Here is a 22806-nt window from a genome sequence, read left to right as displayed (position 1 = left end):
CTGCACAATACCAAGGTTGGAAAGGAAAACAACATTCTCTGGTCTGCCCAGAAGCTTAGGCAGAAAACAAATGCAGACTCTCACAAGCCAAGTTCAGAGAAATATTTCAGACACTGATCTAGAAGCATTAATTCAGAGTAACTTCACTCAAAAGAAAACTCAGTTTCCTTTTGAGATCACCAGACTATAAACAAAATCCACTCAATGTACCTTGCAACCCACATCCTAGTTGAACAATAGAATAGAGGTAATCTGTAACTCGGAATAGCTTTTGACATATCCTGACTTTAAAATCTAGGTGCCAATAGACTGCAGAAACTGACGGTGTCAAGTGACTTCAATGTTCATGTTGATGACAAGTCTTCTGAAGCACGGAGTTTCCTGGGTATCATGATGATCACAGGGCTTTGCTAGATGGTTGTTCACTCCACTCATGGAGCAGGGCACACTCTTGATACAGGGTTCAACATTGGATTATACCATTTGCATGGACTGGCAATTACCTCCTACCATCTCAGGCTGACCACCAGTTTACATCTGAGGGCAGGATTAATTTAATAGATTTGCTTAGTAGGGGCTCCATAGTTAATTAGGTATATATTTTAAGGCATGCTTTCAGCATATAAACCTGTGACTGGTCACACAATTTAAATGCTCTTCAAAATGACTTACATTCATTTGTTAACGCTAATCTAATCATCACCTTTAATGCACAGATGCCCCCTAGGAACTAGATATTTTAAAAGAAACTAACCAGTCCTGTACCTTGAAACATGCTCGATGGCATCCTGGAAGAACACCAGCTTTGTCTCTTTAGAGCTTGATATATTGTAATCATCCAGATAGTCTTGTAAAACTGATATAATCTTTTCCGTATCAGTCAGATCCTCATATATTCGATCTGCTTTATCTGCACCGACCTAAAAGGAAATTGTTTGAACAAAACAAGATAAATGAGAACAAAATGACTGGAATTACAGGGCTCAAAATCTCCACAACTTATGAGTCAAGATTTCCAGTACTTAGGTCCTAGAGTTAGGTTCTGAAATCCACAGTTAGGCATCTGAGTGATATGCTGAGTGCTAAATATCCAGCAGTTCCCTTTGACTTCAAAGTGTTCATTGGAGACGTTAAGAAAAAACATGCAGGGATTAAATTAATTTTCATTTTAGCTTTGAAACTTGTTAAGAGCAGTCTCATCCTACCTCTCTACTCCTTACACATCTGTGGCCAAAGTTTGCAACGAACCTCTAATCATACTTTTACTGATGCTCCTGCCTCATAGAATCATAGGGCTGGAAGAAACCTCAGGAGGTCGAGTCCAGCCCCCTTCTTCAAGCAGGATCAACCCCAACTAAGTCATCCCAGCCAGGACATTAGCAAGCCAGGACTTAAAAACCTATGAAATCAGTCCTAGCATTTAGTTCAAAGAATTCAGCTGTTGTGTTTTTTCCCCTCACTTACTAGCCTCTTTTACTCAGCTGTAACCTGCATTCCACATATATCCTTACCTACTGAGTAAATGTCATAATGTGATCTCAGCTGGGACTCATCACAAAAGATTTCCTCACAAGGAAGGAGTTACTGCTTGCAGAGGTGAGTTGAAGCAATTTAAAAACTGCCCTAGTGTATAGAGAAAATAATGAAACTTGAACATGTATGCTCTGTGAGAGAAACAATGCCTCTCCACAGGCCCTGATTCTCATGGGAGACTTTAATCATCCAGGCATGTATCGGGAGACCAATACATCAGCACACAGACAATCCAGGAAGTTTTTGGAGAATGTTGGGGATAACTTCTTGGTACAAGTGCTGAAAGAACCGACCAGGGGCCATGCGCAACGTGACTTGCTGCTCACAAACAGGGAAGAACTAGTAGAAGAAATAGAAGTGGGAGGGAACCTGGGCTGCAGCGACCATGAGATCGTAGATTTCAGGATCTGGACAAAAGGAAGAAGGGTGAGCAGTAACATACAGACCCTTGATTTCAGAAGAGCAGACTTTGACTCCCTAAGAGACCAGATGAGCAGGATCCCTTGGGAAATGAAGATGAAGGGGAAAAGAGTTGAAGAGAACTGGAAGTATTTTAAAGAAGTCTTACTGAAGGCACAGGAACAAACAATCCCGCTGCAGAGTAAGAAATGCAAACATGGTAGGCAACCAGCTTGGCTTAACAGGGAAATCCTTAGTCAGCTTAAATTTAAAAAGGATGCATACAAGAAATGGAAACATGGACAGTTGACTAAGGAGGAGTATAAACATACAGCTGGAGAATGCCGGGCAGCAATCAGGAAAGCGAAAGCACAACTGCAGCTGACAAGGGATGTGAAGAGTAACAAGAAGGGTTTCAACAGGCATGTGAACAATAAATAGGTTATTAGAGAAGGTGTGGGGCCATTAGTGGATGAGGGAGGTAACCTAGTGACAGATGATGCAGGAAAAGCTGAAGTACTGAATGCTTTTTTGCCTCAGTCTTCACGGACAAAGTCAACTTCCCCAGGATGGTCCTAGATGATGCAGTATGGGAAGGTGGAGGGCAGCCATCTGTGGGGAAGGAACAAGTTCTCAGCTATCTAGAAAAACTAGATGTGCACAAGTCCATGGGTCTGGATTTAATGCACCCCAGGGTACTGAGGGAATTGGCAGAGGTCATTGCTGAACCTTTGGCCATTATCCTTGAAGACTCTTGGAGATCGGGGGAGATACTGGATGACTGGAAGAAGGCAAATGTAGTGTCCATCTTTAAAAAAGGAAAGAAGGACAATCCAGGAAACTATAGACCCATCAGCCTTACCTCAATCCCTGGGAAAATAATGGAGGGAATCCTCAAGGAATCCATTTTGAAGCACTTGGAAGAGGGGAAAGTGATCAAAAGTAGCCAACATGGATTCACCAGGAGTAAGTCCTGCCTGACCAATCTGATTAGCTTCTATGATGAGGTAACAAGCTCTGTGGACATGGGGAAGTCAGTGGATGTGATACACCTTGACTTCAGCAAGGCTTTTGATACGGTCTCCCACAACATTCTTGTCCATAAGTTAAGGAAATATGGATTTGATCCTTGGACTATAAGATGGATAGAAAGCTGACTTGATGGTTGGGCCCAACGGGTAGTGGTCAATGCCTCAATATCTGGATGGTGGTCTGTTTCAAGTGGAGTTACCGCAAGGCTCGGTTCTGGGGCCAGTGTTATTCAACATCTTTATTAATGACCTGGATGAGGGACTGGATTGCACCCTCAGCAAGTCTGCAGATGACACAAAACTAGGGGGAGAGGTAGATACGTTGGAGGGTAGAGAGAGAATCCAGAGGGACCTGGATAAATTGGAGGACTGGGCCAAAAGAAATCTGATGCGGTTCAATATGGAGAAGTGTAGAGTCCTGCACCTGGGGCGGAAGAATCCCAAACATTGTTACAGGCTGGGGACCGACTGGCTCAGCAGCAGTACGATGGAAAGGGATGTAGGGGTTATGGTGGATGAAAGGCTGGATATGAGTAAACAGTGTGCCCGTGTAGCCAAGAAAGCTAACAGCATACTGGGGTGCATTAGGAGGAGCATTTCGAGCAGATCTAGAGAAGTAGTTATTCCTCTTTAATCGGCACTGGTGAGGCCACATCTGGAATATTGTGTCCAGTTTTGGGCCCCCCAGTATAAAAAGGATGTGGATTTGCTGGAGCAGGTTCAGAGAAGGGCAACAAAAATGATTAAGGGTGTGGAGCACAAGACCTATGAGAATAGGCTGAGGGATTTGGGCTTGTTTAGTTTACAGAAGAGAAGACTTAGAGGTGATTTAATAGCAGCCTTCAAATTCCTGAAGGGGAACTCTAAAAAGGAGGGTGAGAAACTGTTCTCAGTGGTGTCAGATGGCAGAACAAAGACTAATGGTCAGAAGTTGAAGAGGGAGAGGTGTAGGTTAGATATTAGGAAAAACTACTTCACCAGGCGGGTGGTGAAGCATTGAAATGTGTTGCCTAGAGAGGTGGTGGATTCTCCATCCCTTGAGGTTTTTAAGTCCCAGCTAGACAAGGTCCTGGCTGGGATGACTTAGTGGGGGTTGATCCTGCTTGAAGCAGGGGGCTGGACTAGATGACCTCCTGAGGTCCCTTCCAGCCCTGTGATTCTGTGATTCCACAAGTCCCTGAGACCTGTGTCCTGGATATGTTTGATAAAAAGCACATTTGTCCCTTAAACTGCCCCCCAATTTGTAGCTACTCTATCTAATTGAGTGTTTATGGCACTACTTAAATCCTTTCCTACTATAATCTTTGTTAAATGGCATTAGCTTTTAAAAACAACCATTAGAGATTTAGCTTGTCCTTAGCATGACTCACAGATGGTACCAATGCTGGCTTCCTTTCCTATCTGTTCCTGTCAGGATCCAGAGACCAAATGTCTACCTGGAATCTATTTTGGTCCCTAGCATGTGACATTATTTAGAAAGAATACTTGCCTTATTTCCCTTTCTTAGTACATCCTCTGTTGGAAAGCACCTGATGAAATCACTTGCCCTTGAACTACTCTTGTCCCCAGGTATCTTGGGGGGAAGAAACTTTATGAAGATGAACCAGACTTATTTCAAGCAAGTATTTTATAATTAGGATCACTCAATTTTGCTATTCCTCAGTCTAAACGATGTCACTGGTAACAGAGGCAGTCAAAATGTCAACAGCTTTTCCCAGTGAAAGTAAATTATCTGCTACATCTGATTTTTAGATAAAAAGCTATTCACCTCTTCCTAATAGAGGGGAATCCATTCTAGGCTTCTATCTGTTGCAGCTTAGTGTTTTCACAAGAGTACACTGTTTCCCTTAAGGGTGGTCTGCAGTCAGGAGCACTGTGTGGAATCCCAGTTCTGCTAACACAGACACTTTAGTGGACTGGTCTTCTAAATATAACATAAATGGCTACATTCACTTTTGATATAATGAGCACAACTCCTTTCACTGCAATGGAAATATTCCTGTTTATTGCATCAGTGAATCAAGCCCATAGAATTTAGGATTAGTTTATGCTGAAATAATGCATTTTACAAACTCTGAAATCACATTCAACTAAGGTAACAGAACATATTGGCTGGGTCTACATGGCACTCCCCCCAGCGCCACTGCTGGCAGAGCTATGCAAAATGAGCTTCGCGGCATTGCAAATGGCATGCTATTTTCATACTCCCGAAGCTCATTACCATATCCCCGTGCGAGTTGGGCATCAGCAGAAGGGGCTACTGGCACTGCAGAGGCCGTGTGGATGTTCCTCTGCCGGCTAAATCCCCTCTGTCACCAATCTCTTATGCCTCAAACATTTAAGGCATAAAGGACTGGCAACAGAGAGGGGTTTAGCCAGCAGAACCATGTCCACACAACCTCCGCAGTGTCTGCACCCCCTTCTGCCGACGCTGAACTCTCACGGGGATATGGTAATGAGCTTCAGGAGTACACAAATGGCATGCCATTTGCAATCCTGAGATGCACATTTTGCATAGCTCTGCTGGCAGCAGCACTGGGGGGAAGCACCGTGTAGACATAGCCATGCGATATTCTATTAAAATTTAGGATTACTAGAAACTCACTTTAAGGAAGTCCCCAAAGATGATTGGTTTTCTTACAAAGTAATCTGGGTCAACTGGGACTCCAAAATGTTTGCCTACAAATGAAAATCCTCGATTAGATAGGCTTGTGTACCATACGTGTACGTATCTTGTAACATAAGTGGAGTAAACTGATTTGCTTACTGGCCATTTCAGATAACATAGAATGAAAATACTGTTTATCTTCACTGTTGATGAGGCGGTCATGGAAGACTCTCTGACACTCATGGCAAAAGAGTCTGAAGATCTGTGTTTGGTTTGTGACTGCTCCCGGATCACACTGGAGAATGCCTGGGTGTACAGTACAGGAATAACACTTCATTCAACTAACATAAATGCTGATAATCAGCCTTTAAACAATATTGAAATAATCCTTTTAAATGCACTGAAAAGAGAATTTATTACTGTGAAAAGAGTTTCCTGGATGAGATTCAAATGCTTGAGCAGCAGCTGAAGGTTCTAAATGCCTCAACAGGATCAGACACTAATTAGAAAGAAACAGACTGAAGGAAAGGGGAGTGTTATTCTGAAAACTGAAGTACATATGAATATCAAGTAAGAATGTTTACACAAGATGAGGTGGTTGTAGCAGGAAGGTAAGAAGGAGGTAATTAAATGGCAAGACATCTCTATATAAATACAGCAAAAGTACAAGAACAGGAATTAAATAACAAACACTTATCATTATGCATACAGAAACAATGCCAAGAACTGACTACTTATACAGAGAAGGTGGCAAAAAATCATGACTGCAAAGTTAATAGAGAAGGATATGGCCTATATAGGAGAGATCAGCTAAGAAAAAGTAGAGGGAATATTGAATATATTTTTGTTATTAATTCTAAACAATATTGCATGTATACACCATGCACCAACATCATGTCCAACATAAAACATTATAAAACTATTTATGCGGTCCTTATAATATTTATAAGAACACAAATTGCATACAACCACTGAGGTGAGACAGAAACAGAGGTTGAAATACTGGAAACATAAAATTGGTTTTACGGCTCAGACATCTAATCAAGTTCATTGCCTCCCATATTGACAAGTGTCAGATGCTGCAGAGGAAGCCTAAGGACACCCACACATAATACATGAAACCTACTGTGTAGTATCATACATGGAGGAAAAAACTCCTTCTTGAATCCAGCAATCAATCTTTTAGGCCCTGAAACGTAAGATCTTATTAAGACCTTATTAAGTTAGCTTGCTATATGTAAAAATAAAGCTGTCCAGCATAGTAATCTACCTTAAGTGAAGGCACAACTTTGAACTCCACAGGTTGGCCATATCCTGCATCAAATATTACTAGTTTTGTTGCCCTTCAATTTCTTTAGGGATTTAAGAGGTTCACTTATTCTTTTATTATGGGACATGTAGTCAAACAGCAGCAGCTCAGGCTGCCTTTCATACTTGTGAAAACTCTATTAAACTCCTTCTGACTTTTTTCATTTAGAATCTAAATAACCCTAGTCTTCATAATCTCTTGTGCAGTATGTAAATCCAACCATGCTTCTTACAGTCTTTGGTGGCACTCTTTGAACTGTTTCACTTCCTACTCTTTTAGAAACTGCGAACGAGGGAAACAAAACACAGAGAGACAATTAAATGTCAAAGCAAAAGGAGGGCAGAAAAAGTACATTAACTAGAACACCATTTATCACCTCTAAGCAGCCACCAGGTGCACAGACCATCAAGTGAACGAACAGGCAGCAGAAGTGCACGTAACATACAAACAAATCCTGTGCAGGCCTAATGTCAGGACATGAGTCAGGTTGTGGGCATGGCTCAGAGGACAGGCACGTATAACTTAATTTTAAAATATCCAGCCACCAGGCAAACCCAGAAGCCCATCAAAGACGTTTCAGACCGTCAAGGTAGGTATAGTAACACATTTCATTGGACCAATTGCTGTTGGTGACAGAAACACGCTTCCAAGTTGGGCACACTGCTCAAGAGAACTAATCATTATACTGTCCTAGCCTTCCTTTGGGGAGACAGGACTGACACCGTTAGTTCCCCAAACAATCTCCTCTTGCAAAGGAGAATAAGGGAAAGTGGATCTCTCTGTCCTCAGCACTGATACCAGACTTCATATGATGATCTCTCAGGAGGAGTTTTTATTTACTGTAAACCCTTGATGTAATGGACTAATGTGGGGGGAAGGGGTGTCCGTTAATGCCAAAAGTCCGTTATAGCCAAATGGTTCTACTGTATGACTATACACTGACCTTCCCAGCCCTTCACTCACTTCTGTCCTCTGCCTTGCCTCCTCCCTTTCCCACTCCTGTCCCATTCTTCTCCTCACACCTCTATCTCCCTCTCTCAATAACCAGGAGAGGAGCTGAATGCCAGCTGGCTCCTTCCACCTCCTGCAGCTCTTAGCCATGCACACAAAGGTAGAGCATTGTTGCCCCCAGCCTGCCAGTGGGCAGCAGCCTCCAACACCATGGGTGGTGCTCAGTGTCATTGCATACTGTGGTGGCCAGGCACCGACATGCTCCACGCACATGGGGCTGAGGGAGGAGAGTTCCTTCGCCACACCACAGCCTCCCTCCCCCACTGGCTTCTCTGGCCCCGGTGGCCCCAGCCACTGCAGTGGACCCTCTGGCCGCATTGGCCCTAGGTGGTCTTCCAACCCCAGCAATGGCCCTGATGAGTCTTCAGCATTTGTGTGTGATGCAGGGGCAGGGGGCTGGCAGACAGCGTCTGTTATTTCTGAAGCCCATTATATCGGAGTCTATTAAATTGAGGGTTTACTGTAATACCCCACTGAGTAGTTTACATGGACTTTCATGGGCTGCTATTTATCTTAGGGCATAAGAAGGAATTACTCACTTTGGGACCTTTTCTCCCCCTTTCGCCGACAGCAGATGAGCATTTTCTGTTTAAGGCACATGGCTGTACAATAATGTTCACACACTCATTCAGCCACCTGACTTTAAAAATAATCAGTTAGGCTGGGTGGATGCTGACGCTGCTCTGAATTCCTCTTACCTTTTGAACCAGGCTAGGCTTTGTCTTTTCTGTGTTATGTGGGAATCGGAGAAAACCATGATCTGCTCTTAGATATACGGAAAGCAGAAAAAATGGCTGAACAAAGACAAATTATTCCTCGCAAATCATACACTCTGCATAACAAATTTCAGACGCTATAACAGTGAAATAGGTAACATGAAGTGCTTAGAAAGTCCTCCAAGAAAGAGTACGGACACCTGAAAAAACTATAGGAACTAGAAAAAATATTACATCAAAACCAAACTTGTTTTACCTTGTACACACTTGGACAAATCACGTAAATTAAATACATAATGGGATTTTGCAGGTGTTGGAAGAAGATCAATGCTCATTCTTTGATATATTTCCACAGCAGCATCCACTATATTTGTTGCTGTCTGCTTTACTGCAGGAGAGAATTCAGCCAAAAAGCCCTTTAAAATTGCCTGTACCCACAACAACACAAAAAATAAGAGACACAATTTAGAACTGAGCATATGGGATGTTTTCACTTGGTCTGCTGTCATAAAACGCTGAAAAGTTTGATTTTTATCCAAATGAGCTGTGATTGCAATCTGTAATAGTTAAAAAGGATTTAATTTGAAAAATTTATCATAAGGGAAATGAAGCTAGAGCTACATATACACACAAAAGTTGAAGGTAATTTGACCAAGACTTTCAACAATAGGTACTCCAAAGCTAGGTTCCTAAATCAATAGCTGGATTATCAAAAGTGCAGGGCACTCAGCACCTCTTACTATAGTACTGTCGACTTAGCCAGGTTGGGAAGGGGAGTAGCTAAAGTGTGTCGCACTATGGCTCTTCCATGTTGCAGGGTAGCTAACTGGGACTCACACAAAGATGAGGTAAGATGGAGCAGTCCTGGGGACAACGCTAATTTACGCTGGTATTTGGCCAAACTCAAGAACAGACTGTACTTAGGGAGAAGCAAAGGCAGGTAAAAAGACAGTTACCTGTTTCGTAACTGGTGTTATTTGAGATGCGTTGCTCATGTCCATTCGAAGGTGAGCGTGCACTGGCACATCGCCAGTTGCCGGAAGCTTTTTGCTCTAGCCAGTACCCATAGGGTCAGTGCGGTGCCCCCTGGAGTGGCCCCTGCATGGCAACCAATATATGCACCACCCACCCCGCCCCCCACTCAGTTCCTTCTTCCCATCTGTGTTAGGAGCATGTCAGGGTAGCTTGGCACCTGGGATGGCACTAGGCCCACCGGTGTCATTACCAACGGTGCTGTAGGTCCTGGTGCCTGCAAGGGTGGTGCCCAGAGTTGGTCTGGTGCCATCTGTGACAGTGCCAACACCGGTGCCCAGCCCACTGAAGGAGCCTCTTGCATGGTCAGCCCCTGTGACTGTTCAGGCCGAGGCGCCCCCAATGACTCCAATGGTGCCGCCTTCAGCACCTGGAGAGTCCCACATGCCCTAGCAGGGAGTCCCACAGCCTGTCCTTGAATTTTATGGACCACCAGTGGGGTCCAAAAGGGCCACTGGGGTGCACCTTGAGAGGATGCCTGCCAACCCTCACCCGCAGGGTGCCGGCTCCGGTGTCGACATCCACTGTGGCATGATGATGTCGTGCTCCCGTTCCTGGATGAGCTGGAGTAATAAGAGTTGGACTCTGACACCAGTGACCAGGATGGTGATGTCTACAAGCCGAACTACGAGAGAAGAGTGAGCTCCAGGAACCGACAGTGCGGCGAGAAGTAACTGAGCGAGGGGAAGGTCGGGTGGCATATACATTGGTCGCCCTGCAGGCACCACTCCAGGGGGCACCACACCAGCCCTTTGGCTACCATCTAGGGCAAAAAGCTTCCAGCAACTGGGCATGTGCCACCAGCACACACCCAACTTGGAATACACATGAGCAATAATTCGAAGAAGAAACTATCCTTATTGCACCTCCAGAGTCCTCTTATGAGGCAAAGCGCACAATCTGGCCCTAGCATCTCCTTAGTCAGAGGATAGGGATGCAAAATAGGGCATTGAAACATGGAGATATATTCATATCTCAGAGCTGGAAGGGCCCTTGAGAGGTCATCGAGTCTAGTCCTTTGCCCTCACAGCAGGCCTTATTGCCATCCCTGACAGATTATGTTTTTAATCTAATCTGCCCCAGATCCTTGAAAGGCCCCTCATATATTGAGCTCACAATGCTGGGTTTACAAGGCCAATGCTCTAACCACTGAGCTATGATTGTGGAGAGTGAAAGAGAAGTCCACTGAAAGAAAACGAAATCAAACTCTTCAAACAGTGACTTTTAAAAAATATTTTGGTGAATCCAAAATAACTTCAAGTACATGAAAAAGTATATTAAGGAACAACATTTGATCTACTGAAATAAACAGAGTAGGGATTCTTGTTTCTCAGAAAAGTATTGACTAAGCTACTGGACACCAATGAATACCGAGAGACCCATAAAAGTGATAAGAACAGATCCATCAAAAGAAAAAGTTCTAGAAAAAATATAGTCATGAGAATGTCCTCAATAACCTAGAAGCAGAGCACTATAATAAATATCAATACACAGCCATCCTTATATTCATTTAATTATGCCTGGCAGCTATTGAATAATGCACAAACATTGGACGTGTTTAGCCAATTAAAGTAATATGTTTACAGAAACTGAAGAGTAGAAGAATAAGGAACCATCTAAGATTATATAAAAATAAAGACAAAAACAATGAACACAACTGAAATAAAAATACCTCAGAAGGTTAACTACTACTAATTTTAAATATATGCTTCTTCTTGGCTTTAAATTCATTGAAGTCAGTGGAAAGACTCTTCCTGACTTCAAAGAACTTTAGATCAGGCTTCTTGTGCATTTAGCCTCAGTCTCCGAAAACAAATTTCAATTCATTTTAAGAATTTGCAAAGGTTCCAATATATCACATATTCCTAAACATTTGTCTAAATATGGGATCATGCTGTGAGATGGCAGGGTAAACAGATGAACATGTTTTCCATACCTTATAGCAATGCAGAAGTTGCTACTGACCTGAAAAATTTGTTTCAGGCTGTGCTCCGAAGGCGTTGGAAGGCATAGCATGGCAAAGTGCCTTATGAAACGCGGAGTTACTGGATTGCGACCACCGCCTGGGGGTGCACAAGCTGATGCAATGGTTACACCCTGCAGGAGAGGGAAACTGATGCACTATTTGTGTCAAACAGAATACTTGGTACTTTATTTAATCATGCAAACACTGTTATTTGTACACTTGGTACCTACATCTTTAGCAAGCTACTGGTAAAACAAATGCAATTCTTCCCGCCTAGCTCGTTCTTTTTGTTGTATGCAAAATAATTCATTTAGGAAGGCCTTTCAAGCACAATATCAAGTCCCAGAATAGACATGGTCAGTTCCAGCACCATCCTTAGGATTTATGGGGTCCCACATAGTACTGTTAAACTGGTGTCCGTATGTCTGATGGAAGCTGGGTTGAGTGAAACAATGATTTTTTACAATCATTCGCAACACACTAATGAAATATTTTTAAAGCAAGTTTTAAACTAAGGGCTCTGTCGATTAACACAGTAAATTTGGAAACTGACAGTATATATCCAGGGTTGCCAAATGCTTGTTAAATGGCTTCATTACGATTTGAATGGCTCTTTCACAGGTCCAGTGTTTTGCGAATAGCGCAGGCCAGCTTCTTCACTGTTAACTAGCTCCTCTTTGGAGGAAACAGAGCCACAGAGCAGGGATAGGAAGAGGCAGGTGGGTGGACATTAAGACCCAACTTTTCAGGTGTGCTATGCAGCTGTATATTCTGCATATGGATAAGGATGGCTCTGGTCCCTACTCTTTCCACTCCCCATATTTTCATCTCGTATAGTAACACATACAGGTGAAATTAATGAAAGAGTGAAGTCCCCCATCCTACAGCATTCTCACTGCAAACTAAATGTTGATTGTCGCCAACTGGCCACACAGCTGCTGTGTAGGGAAAGATAAGCACCACCCATAAAATGCCTGTGCAGAATTACAGCTCCAGCACTCAGGAGAGCACAGGGTTAGAATCTCAGACCATGTCTACAATACAGTTATCTGTTGACAGGAGCTACTGTTGGAAGATATCTTCCAACAAAAACTTCTGTTAACAGATTGTGGCCACACATGAAAGCAGATCGCTCTGTTGATCCGCTCTGTCAACAGAGAACAACTGGACTGCCCGGCCACTCTCTAGACAGAATGGCCAAACAGAAGCACAGCAGAGAGGGCTGCCTGGTGATCCAGAAGCTCTGTCTGTTGACAGAGGGCCCCTGAAGCATCCACGTGGCTTTTTTGTTGACAGATTCTGTCAAGAAAGGCATTCTGCCTTGTGGGGCAGAGGCAGGTGGCTGTCAACAAAAGTGCCAAGTTCTGTCAACAGTATGTCGACAGAACGCATTTTTAGAGTGGACGCACCATGGGTTTTGTCGACAGAACACCAGTTTTGTCAACAAAACCGTTTAGTGTAGATGTAGCCATAGAATCATGGGGTTGGAGGAGACCTCAGGAAGTTATTGAATCCAACCCCAGCTGAAAGTGGGATCAATCGCAACTAAATCATCCCAGCCAGGACTTTGCCAAGCCAGGACTTAAAAGTCTTCTAGGGATGTAGATTCCACCACTTCTCTAGGTAACCCATCCCAGAGCTTCACCACTCTCCGGGTAAATAGTTTTCCCTAATACCCAACCTAGACCTCTCCCACCACAGCTTCAGACCATTGCTCCTTATTCTGCCATCTATCACAACTGAGAACAGCTTCTCCCCATCCACTTTGGAACCCCCTTGGGTAACTGAAAGCTGCTATCAAATCTCTGTCACTCTTCTCTTCTGTAAACTAAATAACCCCAAATCCCTCAGAGTCTCCTCATAAGTCATGAGCTCCAGCCCTCTTATCATTTTTAAGCTCTCCACTGGACTCTCACCAGTGCGTCCACATCCCTTCTGTAATGGTGGACCCAGAAATGGACGTATTGCTACTGTGTTGCTCTCTCCCAGGAGCAATGGACTGGAAAAGGGGTGGAGAAGACTAAGAAACAGGCAGACCAATGGCTGGTGGCAAAGTGAGATATGCTGCAGCCACTTAAAGACTATAGTAGACTGCACTGCCCACATTATACCCAGGATCTTTAGGAGGTGTTCTGTAGCAGAATGCCTGATGTTCCCTGAGTGTGTCTCTGCTCTACAATTATTCAACACGCAGGAGGCAGGGCCATGGCTAAAACATCATTTTTTACTACTTTATATGCAAGTCTACTACATTCGTACAACTTAGCTGTGAAATCCTTTGGCAGCCACTCTACATTGCGAGAAGATGGGAAATTTCTTTTTTGAATGACTGCAAGAGCTTGCCCCGTTTCAAAATCAACCCAACCTTCTTTTGCTACCCTATGAACACTACACACGTTGGCCGTGTCTACACTAGCCCCAAACTTCGAAATGGCCACGCAAATGGCCATTTCGAAGTTTACTAATGAAGTGCTGAAATGCATATTCAGCACTTCATTAGCATGCGGGCGGCCGTGGCACTTCGAAATTGATGCGGCTCGCCGTTGTGCGGCTCGTCCCGATGGGGCTGCTTCTCAAAAGGACACTGCCTACTTCAAAGTCCCCTTATTCCCATCTGCTCACAGGAATGAGGGGACTTCGAAATTGACGCAGCTCGTCCTAACGGGGCTCCTTTTCAAAAGGACCCCGCCTACTTCGAAGTGCCGCGGCCGCCCGCATGCTAATGAGGCACTGAATATGTATTTCATCACTTCATTAGTAAACTTCGAAATGGCCATTTACATGACCATTTCAAAGTTTGGGGCTCGTGTAGACATAGCCGTTGGGTGATAGGATTGTGACATCAGAGGGAATTCAGCCAATCATCAAACTTTACACTTGACTTCAGTCTATACACTGGTCAAAATGGCATAAAAGTCTTGCCAGATTTTTCTTAACATTCCAGTCTTTGTTCTGAAATGTTTTGACGATCTGCAAAGACATTGGATTTCAAAATATGACCTGGTCACTAAGTTAAGAGTACAACTCTAGAAGTGGGGAGCTGCACAGGCAGAGACAAAACGAACAGTATATTTTATGAAAAGATGGGAAGGGGAAAACAATGGATGCATGATTATCCACTTGAACAATTATAAGGGTCTCTCTATCTCAAAATGAATGTCAAACTCCACTCCTTCATTAGATACAGAACATGTTTTACGGTTAACGAGGGAAGATGGAAATCAAGACTTCTACATTCTAGTTACAGCCTTGCCTTTAACTCACTGTGGAGGAAGAAGGAAACCACAATCTTTGAGTTCCTCTGTTTCCCCTTTCTAAAGTGGCAATAAAATATGTAACAACCTCACAGATATATTGTGAGGTTTAATTAATTAATTTGATTTGTAAAATGCAGAAATCTTTGAATAGAATGCTCTGCAGCATACTATATTCTAAGCAGAAAAATAAAACATCATTAAAAACTTGCAAAGTGACAGCACTCATATGCCAGGAAAAATCATAGTTAAGGTTGCCTGTCCAGCTAGAACTCTCCTCCCTTAGAACAGAAAAGGGTACTACAGCAGAAGAAAATTCTTGCAAACTGAACAGTTGTGCTTTGCACAGCTCTACTTATAACATGTTCCTGTAGCCTGTGATTTCGATGGACCCCTTGAACTGCTGAAGCATCAGGTAGGGGCTAAATACCTGTGCCAGACAGCCAGTTCTATTCTACAGATGATGTAAGGGCATGGCCAATGTAGGGATGCAAGACCACAGTGCACTTATATGGTGGACAATCCCTTGAGGCAAAAGCCAATCTACATAGCATGAAGCACCCCTGAGATATTCCAGTCTATACCACAAACGGCCATGGTTAACAAGGCCCCAGAGTCAGGAAGCAGCATACTCCTTTGCAGCTTCCAAGCTCAACTGTCTGCCCTATAACCATTTGACACAAAACATTTAAAATAACATCTGTTTTAACACTTCTTTTTGACACTCCCTTGTTTGGTCTGTTCGGAGTTTAGGCACGTCAAAAGACTTCACCCACAACTGCACAAAAAAAACCCTAGTCAAATTCTGGCAGCCGAGGAATGGAATTCTCTACCACCCGATTCTTTTCTTGTACCTGATGGCATAGGGATATACGTTACACTGCAAAGAAGGAAAGAAGAAATACTTACTGGCTAATACCAGCACCATTATTGGGGGCAGGGGATGGGCAAATCCAGAAGGTGACAACTATGATTTTCTTCTAACAACCTTTAAGGGTTGTTAGAAGAAAATCAGCCCCTCACTCCTCGAGTGATAGAAGCTTGAAATCCTACAGGGGCAGCACATACTTCACATTGAGCTCATGCTATTGCCTCAAAGAGCAGTGATGACAGGCATCAGAGGGAAATGCATCCTCCTCGGACAGATGAGGTGTTGATGCTAAATGGGCAAGAGGGTAGGCAGTGTGGAAGGATGAAAACTTAAGTGTTCTGGAGGGTCACACAGTTTCACACAAACACATACCCCTCAAAAATTCAGAGCGTGAGTACTAAGGTACGTTAAAAAATCCAAGTGATGTTTAGAAGCAATGCAGAGTGAGAGCATACTCACTGTACACAAAAAATACAATGAACTTTATCAAATTCATAGCATAGTTAGATAATCTAAAAGTTGGGGGTGACCTGTATTTCTTTCCAAAATAGTTTCTCTCTGTCATAGAATCCTCCAAAATCTTGGTATTGCCGAAGTAGCTCAATAGGAGGCTGAGAACCATAGCGATCCAATTTAGGCATGTTTAGATCATCCACAAAAATAACAACTCTTTTGTTTCCTGGTGCGCCTAAGAAATAAAAATATAAAAAGAAGACAAATCAGTGCTGGTAATTTCTGTTTCTGAAATGGAAATTACAGGTATGAAAATAAAGCCTTAAGCTGGTTACACTGAGCCCTAATCTACACTACAAATTTATGTCAGCATAACTACATTGCGCACATGTGATACCATTATGCTGACCTAACTCCTGCTATACACAGCCCTAGGTCACTGGAGGGCCTTCTCCCATCAACACAGCTACCACCTCTCAGGGAGGTGGAATACCTATGTCAAAAATACAATTGCCAGGTGTCCAGTATTTGACTGGAACATCCAGTGAAAAAGTGCCCTGGGGGGTTCCAGTCAGCACCACAGACTGGGCCATTAAAAGTCCGGTTGGTGGCACCAAGGAGCTCAGGTACATTCCCTGCCAGCCTTGGCTGCACACAGCTCCCAGAAGCAGTGGAATCTCCCCTCTTGGGATCCTATACTTAGGAGAAACAAGAGGGCTCTACAAGCTGCACCTCTATATAGGAGGCAGAGGGGGAACATGCTGCTGCTTCTGGGAGCTGCTTGAGCTTGCCCCTCTGAGCCCCTCCCAGGGCCCAAACCCATCCCAGCCCTGACCTCTCTCCTGCCCTCTGAATCCCTTGGCTGCAACCTGGAGTACCTGCCTACAGCCCAAACCCCTCATCCGCACCTCCACCCCAGCATCTGCAACCCCAGCTGGTGCCCTCACACCCCCTGCACCCAAACTTTCTGCCCCAGACCAAATATCCATCCTGAACCCCAAAGGCTTAATTTCTGGCCCCATCCCTGTGCCCACACCTTCCTAACAGCCCTGGCCCTCTCTGGCATCCCAACATCTTGAGCCAACCCAGTGAAAATGAGCAAAGGTGGGAACAGAGAATGACAGAGAGAGGAAGCAGGGGCAGGGCTTTGGAGAAGGTGGCGGGGCAGGGCCTCAGAGGAGAGATGGGAAAAGGGACAGGGCAAGAGTGCTCACACTGGAAGTCCCAGCTTGGCATACCAGAGCAGATCCACTAGACCAAGTCTGCAGTCTGATGATCCACAGGATACTGGCCAGAGAATCTGCCTTTTAAGGGAATTACAAGCTGTGCTTTGGAGACACCACTGGCTACAAGACACCCACCCTCCCTGTCCACTTCCTCCACGTATGAACTCATATCACACATAATGGACATGATGGGGAAAGTGAGAGAGCTGATAAGAAAGTCACTTGAGAAGTAGAACCCACAACTCCACTAGGGATCCAGGTCACCTCTCTGAAAACACCTCTTGCAGTTTGCCAGGTGGAATCTATCAGCCTGACATTCCAGCAGTTGAGGACTGTCATATTCCAGGGAGGTTGGTTGTGTGCAGCACAGGAGTGCAGGCACAGGCTGGAATGTTTGGACTTCTAATTGTCTTACTCACCCCCAACCTTCATATCTAGACCTGTTCCATGGCTCCCAATGTCTTGCCCTGCTCCTTAGTCCCCTGGCCTTTTTCAGTCCCCTACTCCTCTAACTATTCTACACTGAAATAAACATAATGCTAATATATTTTATTTACAAACATCCACAATAAACACAACAAATTCCCCATAAAAAGACTCAAACACAAAACCTGATCTCTGACTGCATATTTTTCAGGTACACGTACAAAGAACACATTTTAGACTTTGGCAGGAAACATACGTATTAATGTGTTCAATGTCAGAGTTCAGGTTGTGCATTTCAGTCTCATTATGATGAAGCAGATTTTTGCACCATGGACAGTTACATCTTAAAACTAAAAGGAAATTCGCTGTGGAGTGAAAGACCACACGTGTATGGTTATTGTGAAGTTGGGGGTGAAAAGGTGTGAACTAAGACTTAGTGGTTTATTTTACTTTTAGTAATTGTGTTATAGGAAACATACAAACTTAATTTTAAGATAAGAATGTTTTTATTGGGGAAAATGTAAATTCAAGAGCCCACTTGTAAATCATTATATATAACAAGTTTTACACTATGCAATATTATTACGTTACATGTAGAGCTTTGACACTCCAATTCTGCCCTCAAGTGTAAACTACAAGAACTGCACTGTTTAACAAGCAAAACTTTGGTTCTATTTCCATTTATTAATAAGTTTTCCTTGAAGTTAGCCCTCAAGATCACTATACTTGGAAGTAAAATGCCATATAAAAATTTGTACCCTAATGCAATTCAGAGACGCAAATAGATGATTAAAAATCATTACCTAAAATATTTTTTCTTTTCTTTTCTAATTTGGACTCAATAATCTCTTGTGTTCGAGCAGAGGACGTCTGAGCAGAGAAGTTTAAGTAAACAGGAACGTAGCCTGCTTCTTCTTGTATTCGGTTTAGCAATCCCCTTGCAACTACAGACTTCAAGTAAAGAAAAAAACAGGAGCACTAATTGCAATATTCACAAAGTTGCATACATGTACACACTCTTTATGGTTCTATTATGCATCACTTCAGTAAATTTCACTGTTCAACAGCAAACAAGGTAAAGAATAGTAGGCCAGCCCCTACTACCTACAATTCTCAGCCTCTCCCCTGCTGATTTTCTAGCATCATAGATGCAGAGTGAGTACTCCTGAAATCTGTCCTGTACAGGAGCCACTGGTATTTCTTGCACTGTTTCTTCTCTGCTTGGCTGCTGTTTAGGAACAAAGCGATCACCAAACTGGATTAGACCAGGCTTCATCACACATCCAGTTTAGTATCCTATCTCTGATGGTGGCAAGTATCACCAGTGTCAGAGAAAGTACATACTGCAGGTATGCAGTTATTGGATAACTTGACTCTAGGTAAAGTTTCCTCCTAACGCTCAATGGTAAGTTGCTCAATGCTCAAAGGTTAATGCTTTTCCTTGCAACAAACCCCCCTACTAACTTTGTCCACACATTTATTTTGGGGATACCATCAATGGACCTAACTATGTTAGTTACAAGATCAAAGGCACATTTTTGTGCACTTCGAGCAATATTATATTTGCCATCATGTGTGCCATCAATGCCCTGGTACTATGTACATTGGACAGACTGGGCAAAACTTTCACCAAAGAATAAATGGACAAAGAGCAGACATCAGGAAACTCAATATACATTAGCCGGTCAGTGAACACTTCAATGGAGTGGGCCATTCCGTTAAATACCTGAAATTTGTGTCCTAGAACAAAAAGAATTTAAAAATAGATTACAGCAAGAGATTTGTGAATTGGAATTCATATTAAAATTTGACACATTAACATGTGGTATGAACAGAGACATCAATTACTTCATGCATTAAAAGGACTCTTTCCCTTCCTTTGATGCCTGTAATTATCTCAGGCAGGATACTTAACATCCCCATTCCCATCAGCCCCCTCCTTCAGTCCTACGTACTTGATTTATCAGGTTTTATTGCAATTATTTTTTTGGTCCTCTCTACTTATAAATGTCAGTCTGTATTGGAAATGAAATTGACCTTGTGAAGTGGGCTGGTTCCACAAAAGCTCATCACCAAATAAATAATTTTGTTAGTCTTTAAAGTGCTACATTTCTGCTGTTTTGTTTTGTTTTGTTGGAGTACAGACTAACACGGCTACCTCTCTGTTACTGTTTTGTTTGTTTCAATGATCAGAGCTCAGCTTTTGTTTTTATTAGTTTCCATTTGCCCTTTCTGTGGATCCTAGTATTGTGTTTGCTTTTCTGCCTGCTACTGCACACTGAGCAGAGCTCCTCATTGAGCTGCGTGCAATCATGCCACACCTCTAAACTAAACCATTTGTTAATCTGGAAGCCAGCAAAGTGTTCAGGTAGTTCAAATTATTCCTTCCACTGAGCATTACTTTGTTTCTCAACACTGAATCTCACCTGCCGTCATGTCACCCATCCATTGAGCTGGGTTAGGTCCCATGAAGTTCCTGAATCTTCTTTAGTTATGACTAATCTAAATAATTCTGCATCACCTGCAAAACTGGAGACCTAATTTTTCCACCAAGTATAAAACAATACAAGGTCTAAATGGAACTTTGAAACACTCTGATGTTAACCCTGTGCCTTGATAAAAATTGCCCATGTATCTCCACCCTGGTTTCTGTCTCTTACCAAGTTTCTGATCCATGACCTGACTTTGACTCTCAAACCCTGACTGCTTATTTTCTTTGGTAACTTCTTCTGTGGGATTTGGCCATAAACCAATGGCGCATCTACACTACGAACTAACTTTGAAGTTAATTTTGAAGTCAGGCACTACTTCAAAGTAGCCAGAAGAGAGTCTACACACATTTTCCCTTACTTCAAAGTAGTGAGCCAAACTTTGAAGTCCTTACTCCATTCCTGGGAATGGAGTAGTGCCCTACCTTGAAGTTTAACTTCGAAGTAGGGTGTGTGTAGATGCTTAACTTCAAAGTTGCTTACTTCAAAGGCCTGTGGGAAGGAAAACGTCTCTCTCTGGATACAGGAGTGAGACAGTGACCTCAAGATTAGGGGGAGAATGAGGGCAGATTCCCGTCTCTACACTCATCACCCCTCCCCCCTCATAATCAAGCCAGACCTCTTGCACCTGTACTAGTAAGGCTCTTTCCAACTGGGCCTCTTGTGCTCCTCCCCCATTCTGGTCAGAATCCTATTGATGTTGGGGATAATCTGACAAACTGAAATCTAGAAACGTTTGATTTTAGTGGACCTCATAATTTCCCAATTTGCACATAAATCAAGGGACTCTAAAGTGTGGTGGGGAGGGAGTTGAAGGATCCAGCCATAAAGGGGGGTGAGGGTCTGGCAGGGTATACAGCTCAGCCTACAGAATCAATTAAGTGCACACGTCTCCAGTGTTAATCAAGTGACTCCACTGCTATCCAAAAGGTTCTTACCTTGCCAACCCCGGTAATTCCTGTGAGCAATACGGAGTGTTTGACAGCTAGTAATTTTTCCATCAAGTAGCCATAACGCACAGTGTCTGTGGTTGGAACAAGCGTCTCAAAAAATGGCACTTCTCTGCTGAACTTGAAAGTAGGTATAATCCTCTCCCAGGGATCCAGTCGTCTACTATCAAAATCCATGTAAACGCTCCACAGATCTCCAGAGGTTGGAAGCTAAGAGGACAAAATAATCCTAAACTGTACTTAATGTTAATAATAAAAAGTTATCTTAAAAGTGACATGCCTTTAACATCTCTGCATTCTCCAGTCACATGTACTAAAGCAGTAACTGAATTTCCATCTTCTTCATGCTCTTCTGCATTTGGGTATCGCACAAACTGGACACAGAATCTTATATTTAAATATTTTAAAATATGGTCTGAAGAAGTGGGTCTGTCCCACAAAAGCTCAGCTAATAAATTATTTTGCTAGTCTTTAAAGTGCTACTTGACTGCTTTTTGTTTTGATAGTATATAGACCAGCACAGCTCCCTCTCTGTTACTATTAAATATTTTAGGGATTCTTTATAATGAATGGCATGTAGACACTGCAGCCATTAAAAACAGCATCAAACTGAAGATTTGATTGCTACCATGACTCTGAGTATTACAGGCAGTCTTGCCTGCTGGATTGCTCACATTGAGGACTGTCCCACTAGTGAAGATATCTGTAGAGGAATGTCAGTTGACAGGGCTGCTGCAAAGAGGCCAACAAACCACCCCTGAGCTGAACCACTTGCTTCAGTAAGGCAAAGGTGCACAAGGTGGCATCAATATAGCAGCACTCCTCTCTTAGGGCTCCTGAGAAAGTCTTCTTACAACTTAAACACCATCACAGCATCTGCTTCGCCCCCTTCCCGTTTGGGGGTAGTGTTGAAATACAGGCAAGGAGCCAGCCCAGTGTGCTCATTCCTGGAAAAACCCTGTTTTGTCTTCAAATCTCCCTCAGTGACAGAAAGTGAAGTTAAACTGCTCAACATTGGCTCCAAAATGGCTGCAAAAGCATTTTGGAAAGCGATTGCTAGAGCATGTCAACACAGTGACATTCGAAGAAAAGTTAAGGCAAATCAGCTAAAGTTGTTATGTCAATGCATATACTTTAGAGCAGTGTTTCTCAACTGGGAGACTTGTACCCTTGGGGATGTAATGAGGTCTTCCAGGGGGTACATCAACTCATCTAGGTATTTACCTAATTTTGCAACAGGCTACATAAAAAAAAAAAACAAAAACAAAAAAAAACCAGTAATAGTCAGTACGGTCTAAAACTTCATTCGGATAATGACTTGTTTCTATTGCTTCATATGCCTTATGCTGAAATCCAAGTACAACATTTCCATTCCTATTCATTGATTTGATAATAAGATGGTATAAAATCAGCAAGTTTTCAGTAGTAGTCTTCTGTAATATTTTTGCATGATTTTGTAAGTAAGTAAGTAGTTTTCAAGTGAGGTGTAACTTGATAGGCAAAAAAAAAAAAAGTGTACCATAATCTGGAAA

The 22806-nt window shown here is 43.0% G+C and overlaps 1 protein-coding gene across 1 annotated transcript in view; it reads right to left on the bottom strand.

The window, feature by feature from the left end:
• The window catches only part of DNAH6 (dynein axonemal heavy chain 6), a 168284-nt gene that overhangs the window by 82160 nt on the left and 63318 nt on the right, over positions 1-22806 (bottom strand). Inside the window, exons 37-44 of the mRNA XM_074994025.1 lie at positions 21263-21484; positions 18639-18786; positions 16261-16418; positions 11605-11736; positions 8864-9035; positions 5731-5877; positions 5569-5642; positions 766-920 (exon numbers count right to left, since the gene is read on the bottom strand). Of these exons, the coding sequence (XP_074850126.1) occupies positions 766-920; positions 5569-5642; positions 5731-5877; positions 8864-9035; positions 11605-11736; positions 16261-16418; positions 18639-18786; positions 21263-21484 (1208 nt within the window). The remainder of the gene's footprint in view (positions 1-765; positions 921-5568; positions 5643-5730; positions 5878-8863; positions 9036-11604; positions 11737-16260; positions 16419-18638; positions 18787-21262; positions 21485-22806) is intronic.

This window comes from Carettochelys insculpta, chromosome 5 (genome assembly GCF_033958435.1).
Source record: "Carettochelys insculpta isolate YL-2023 chromosome 5, ASM3395843v1, whole genome shotgun sequence".
Lineage (NCBI taxonomy): Eukaryota > Metazoa > Chordata > Testudines > Carettochelyidae > Carettochelys > Carettochelys insculpta.
This window is presented reverse-complemented; position numbering and strand designations above follow the sequence as displayed.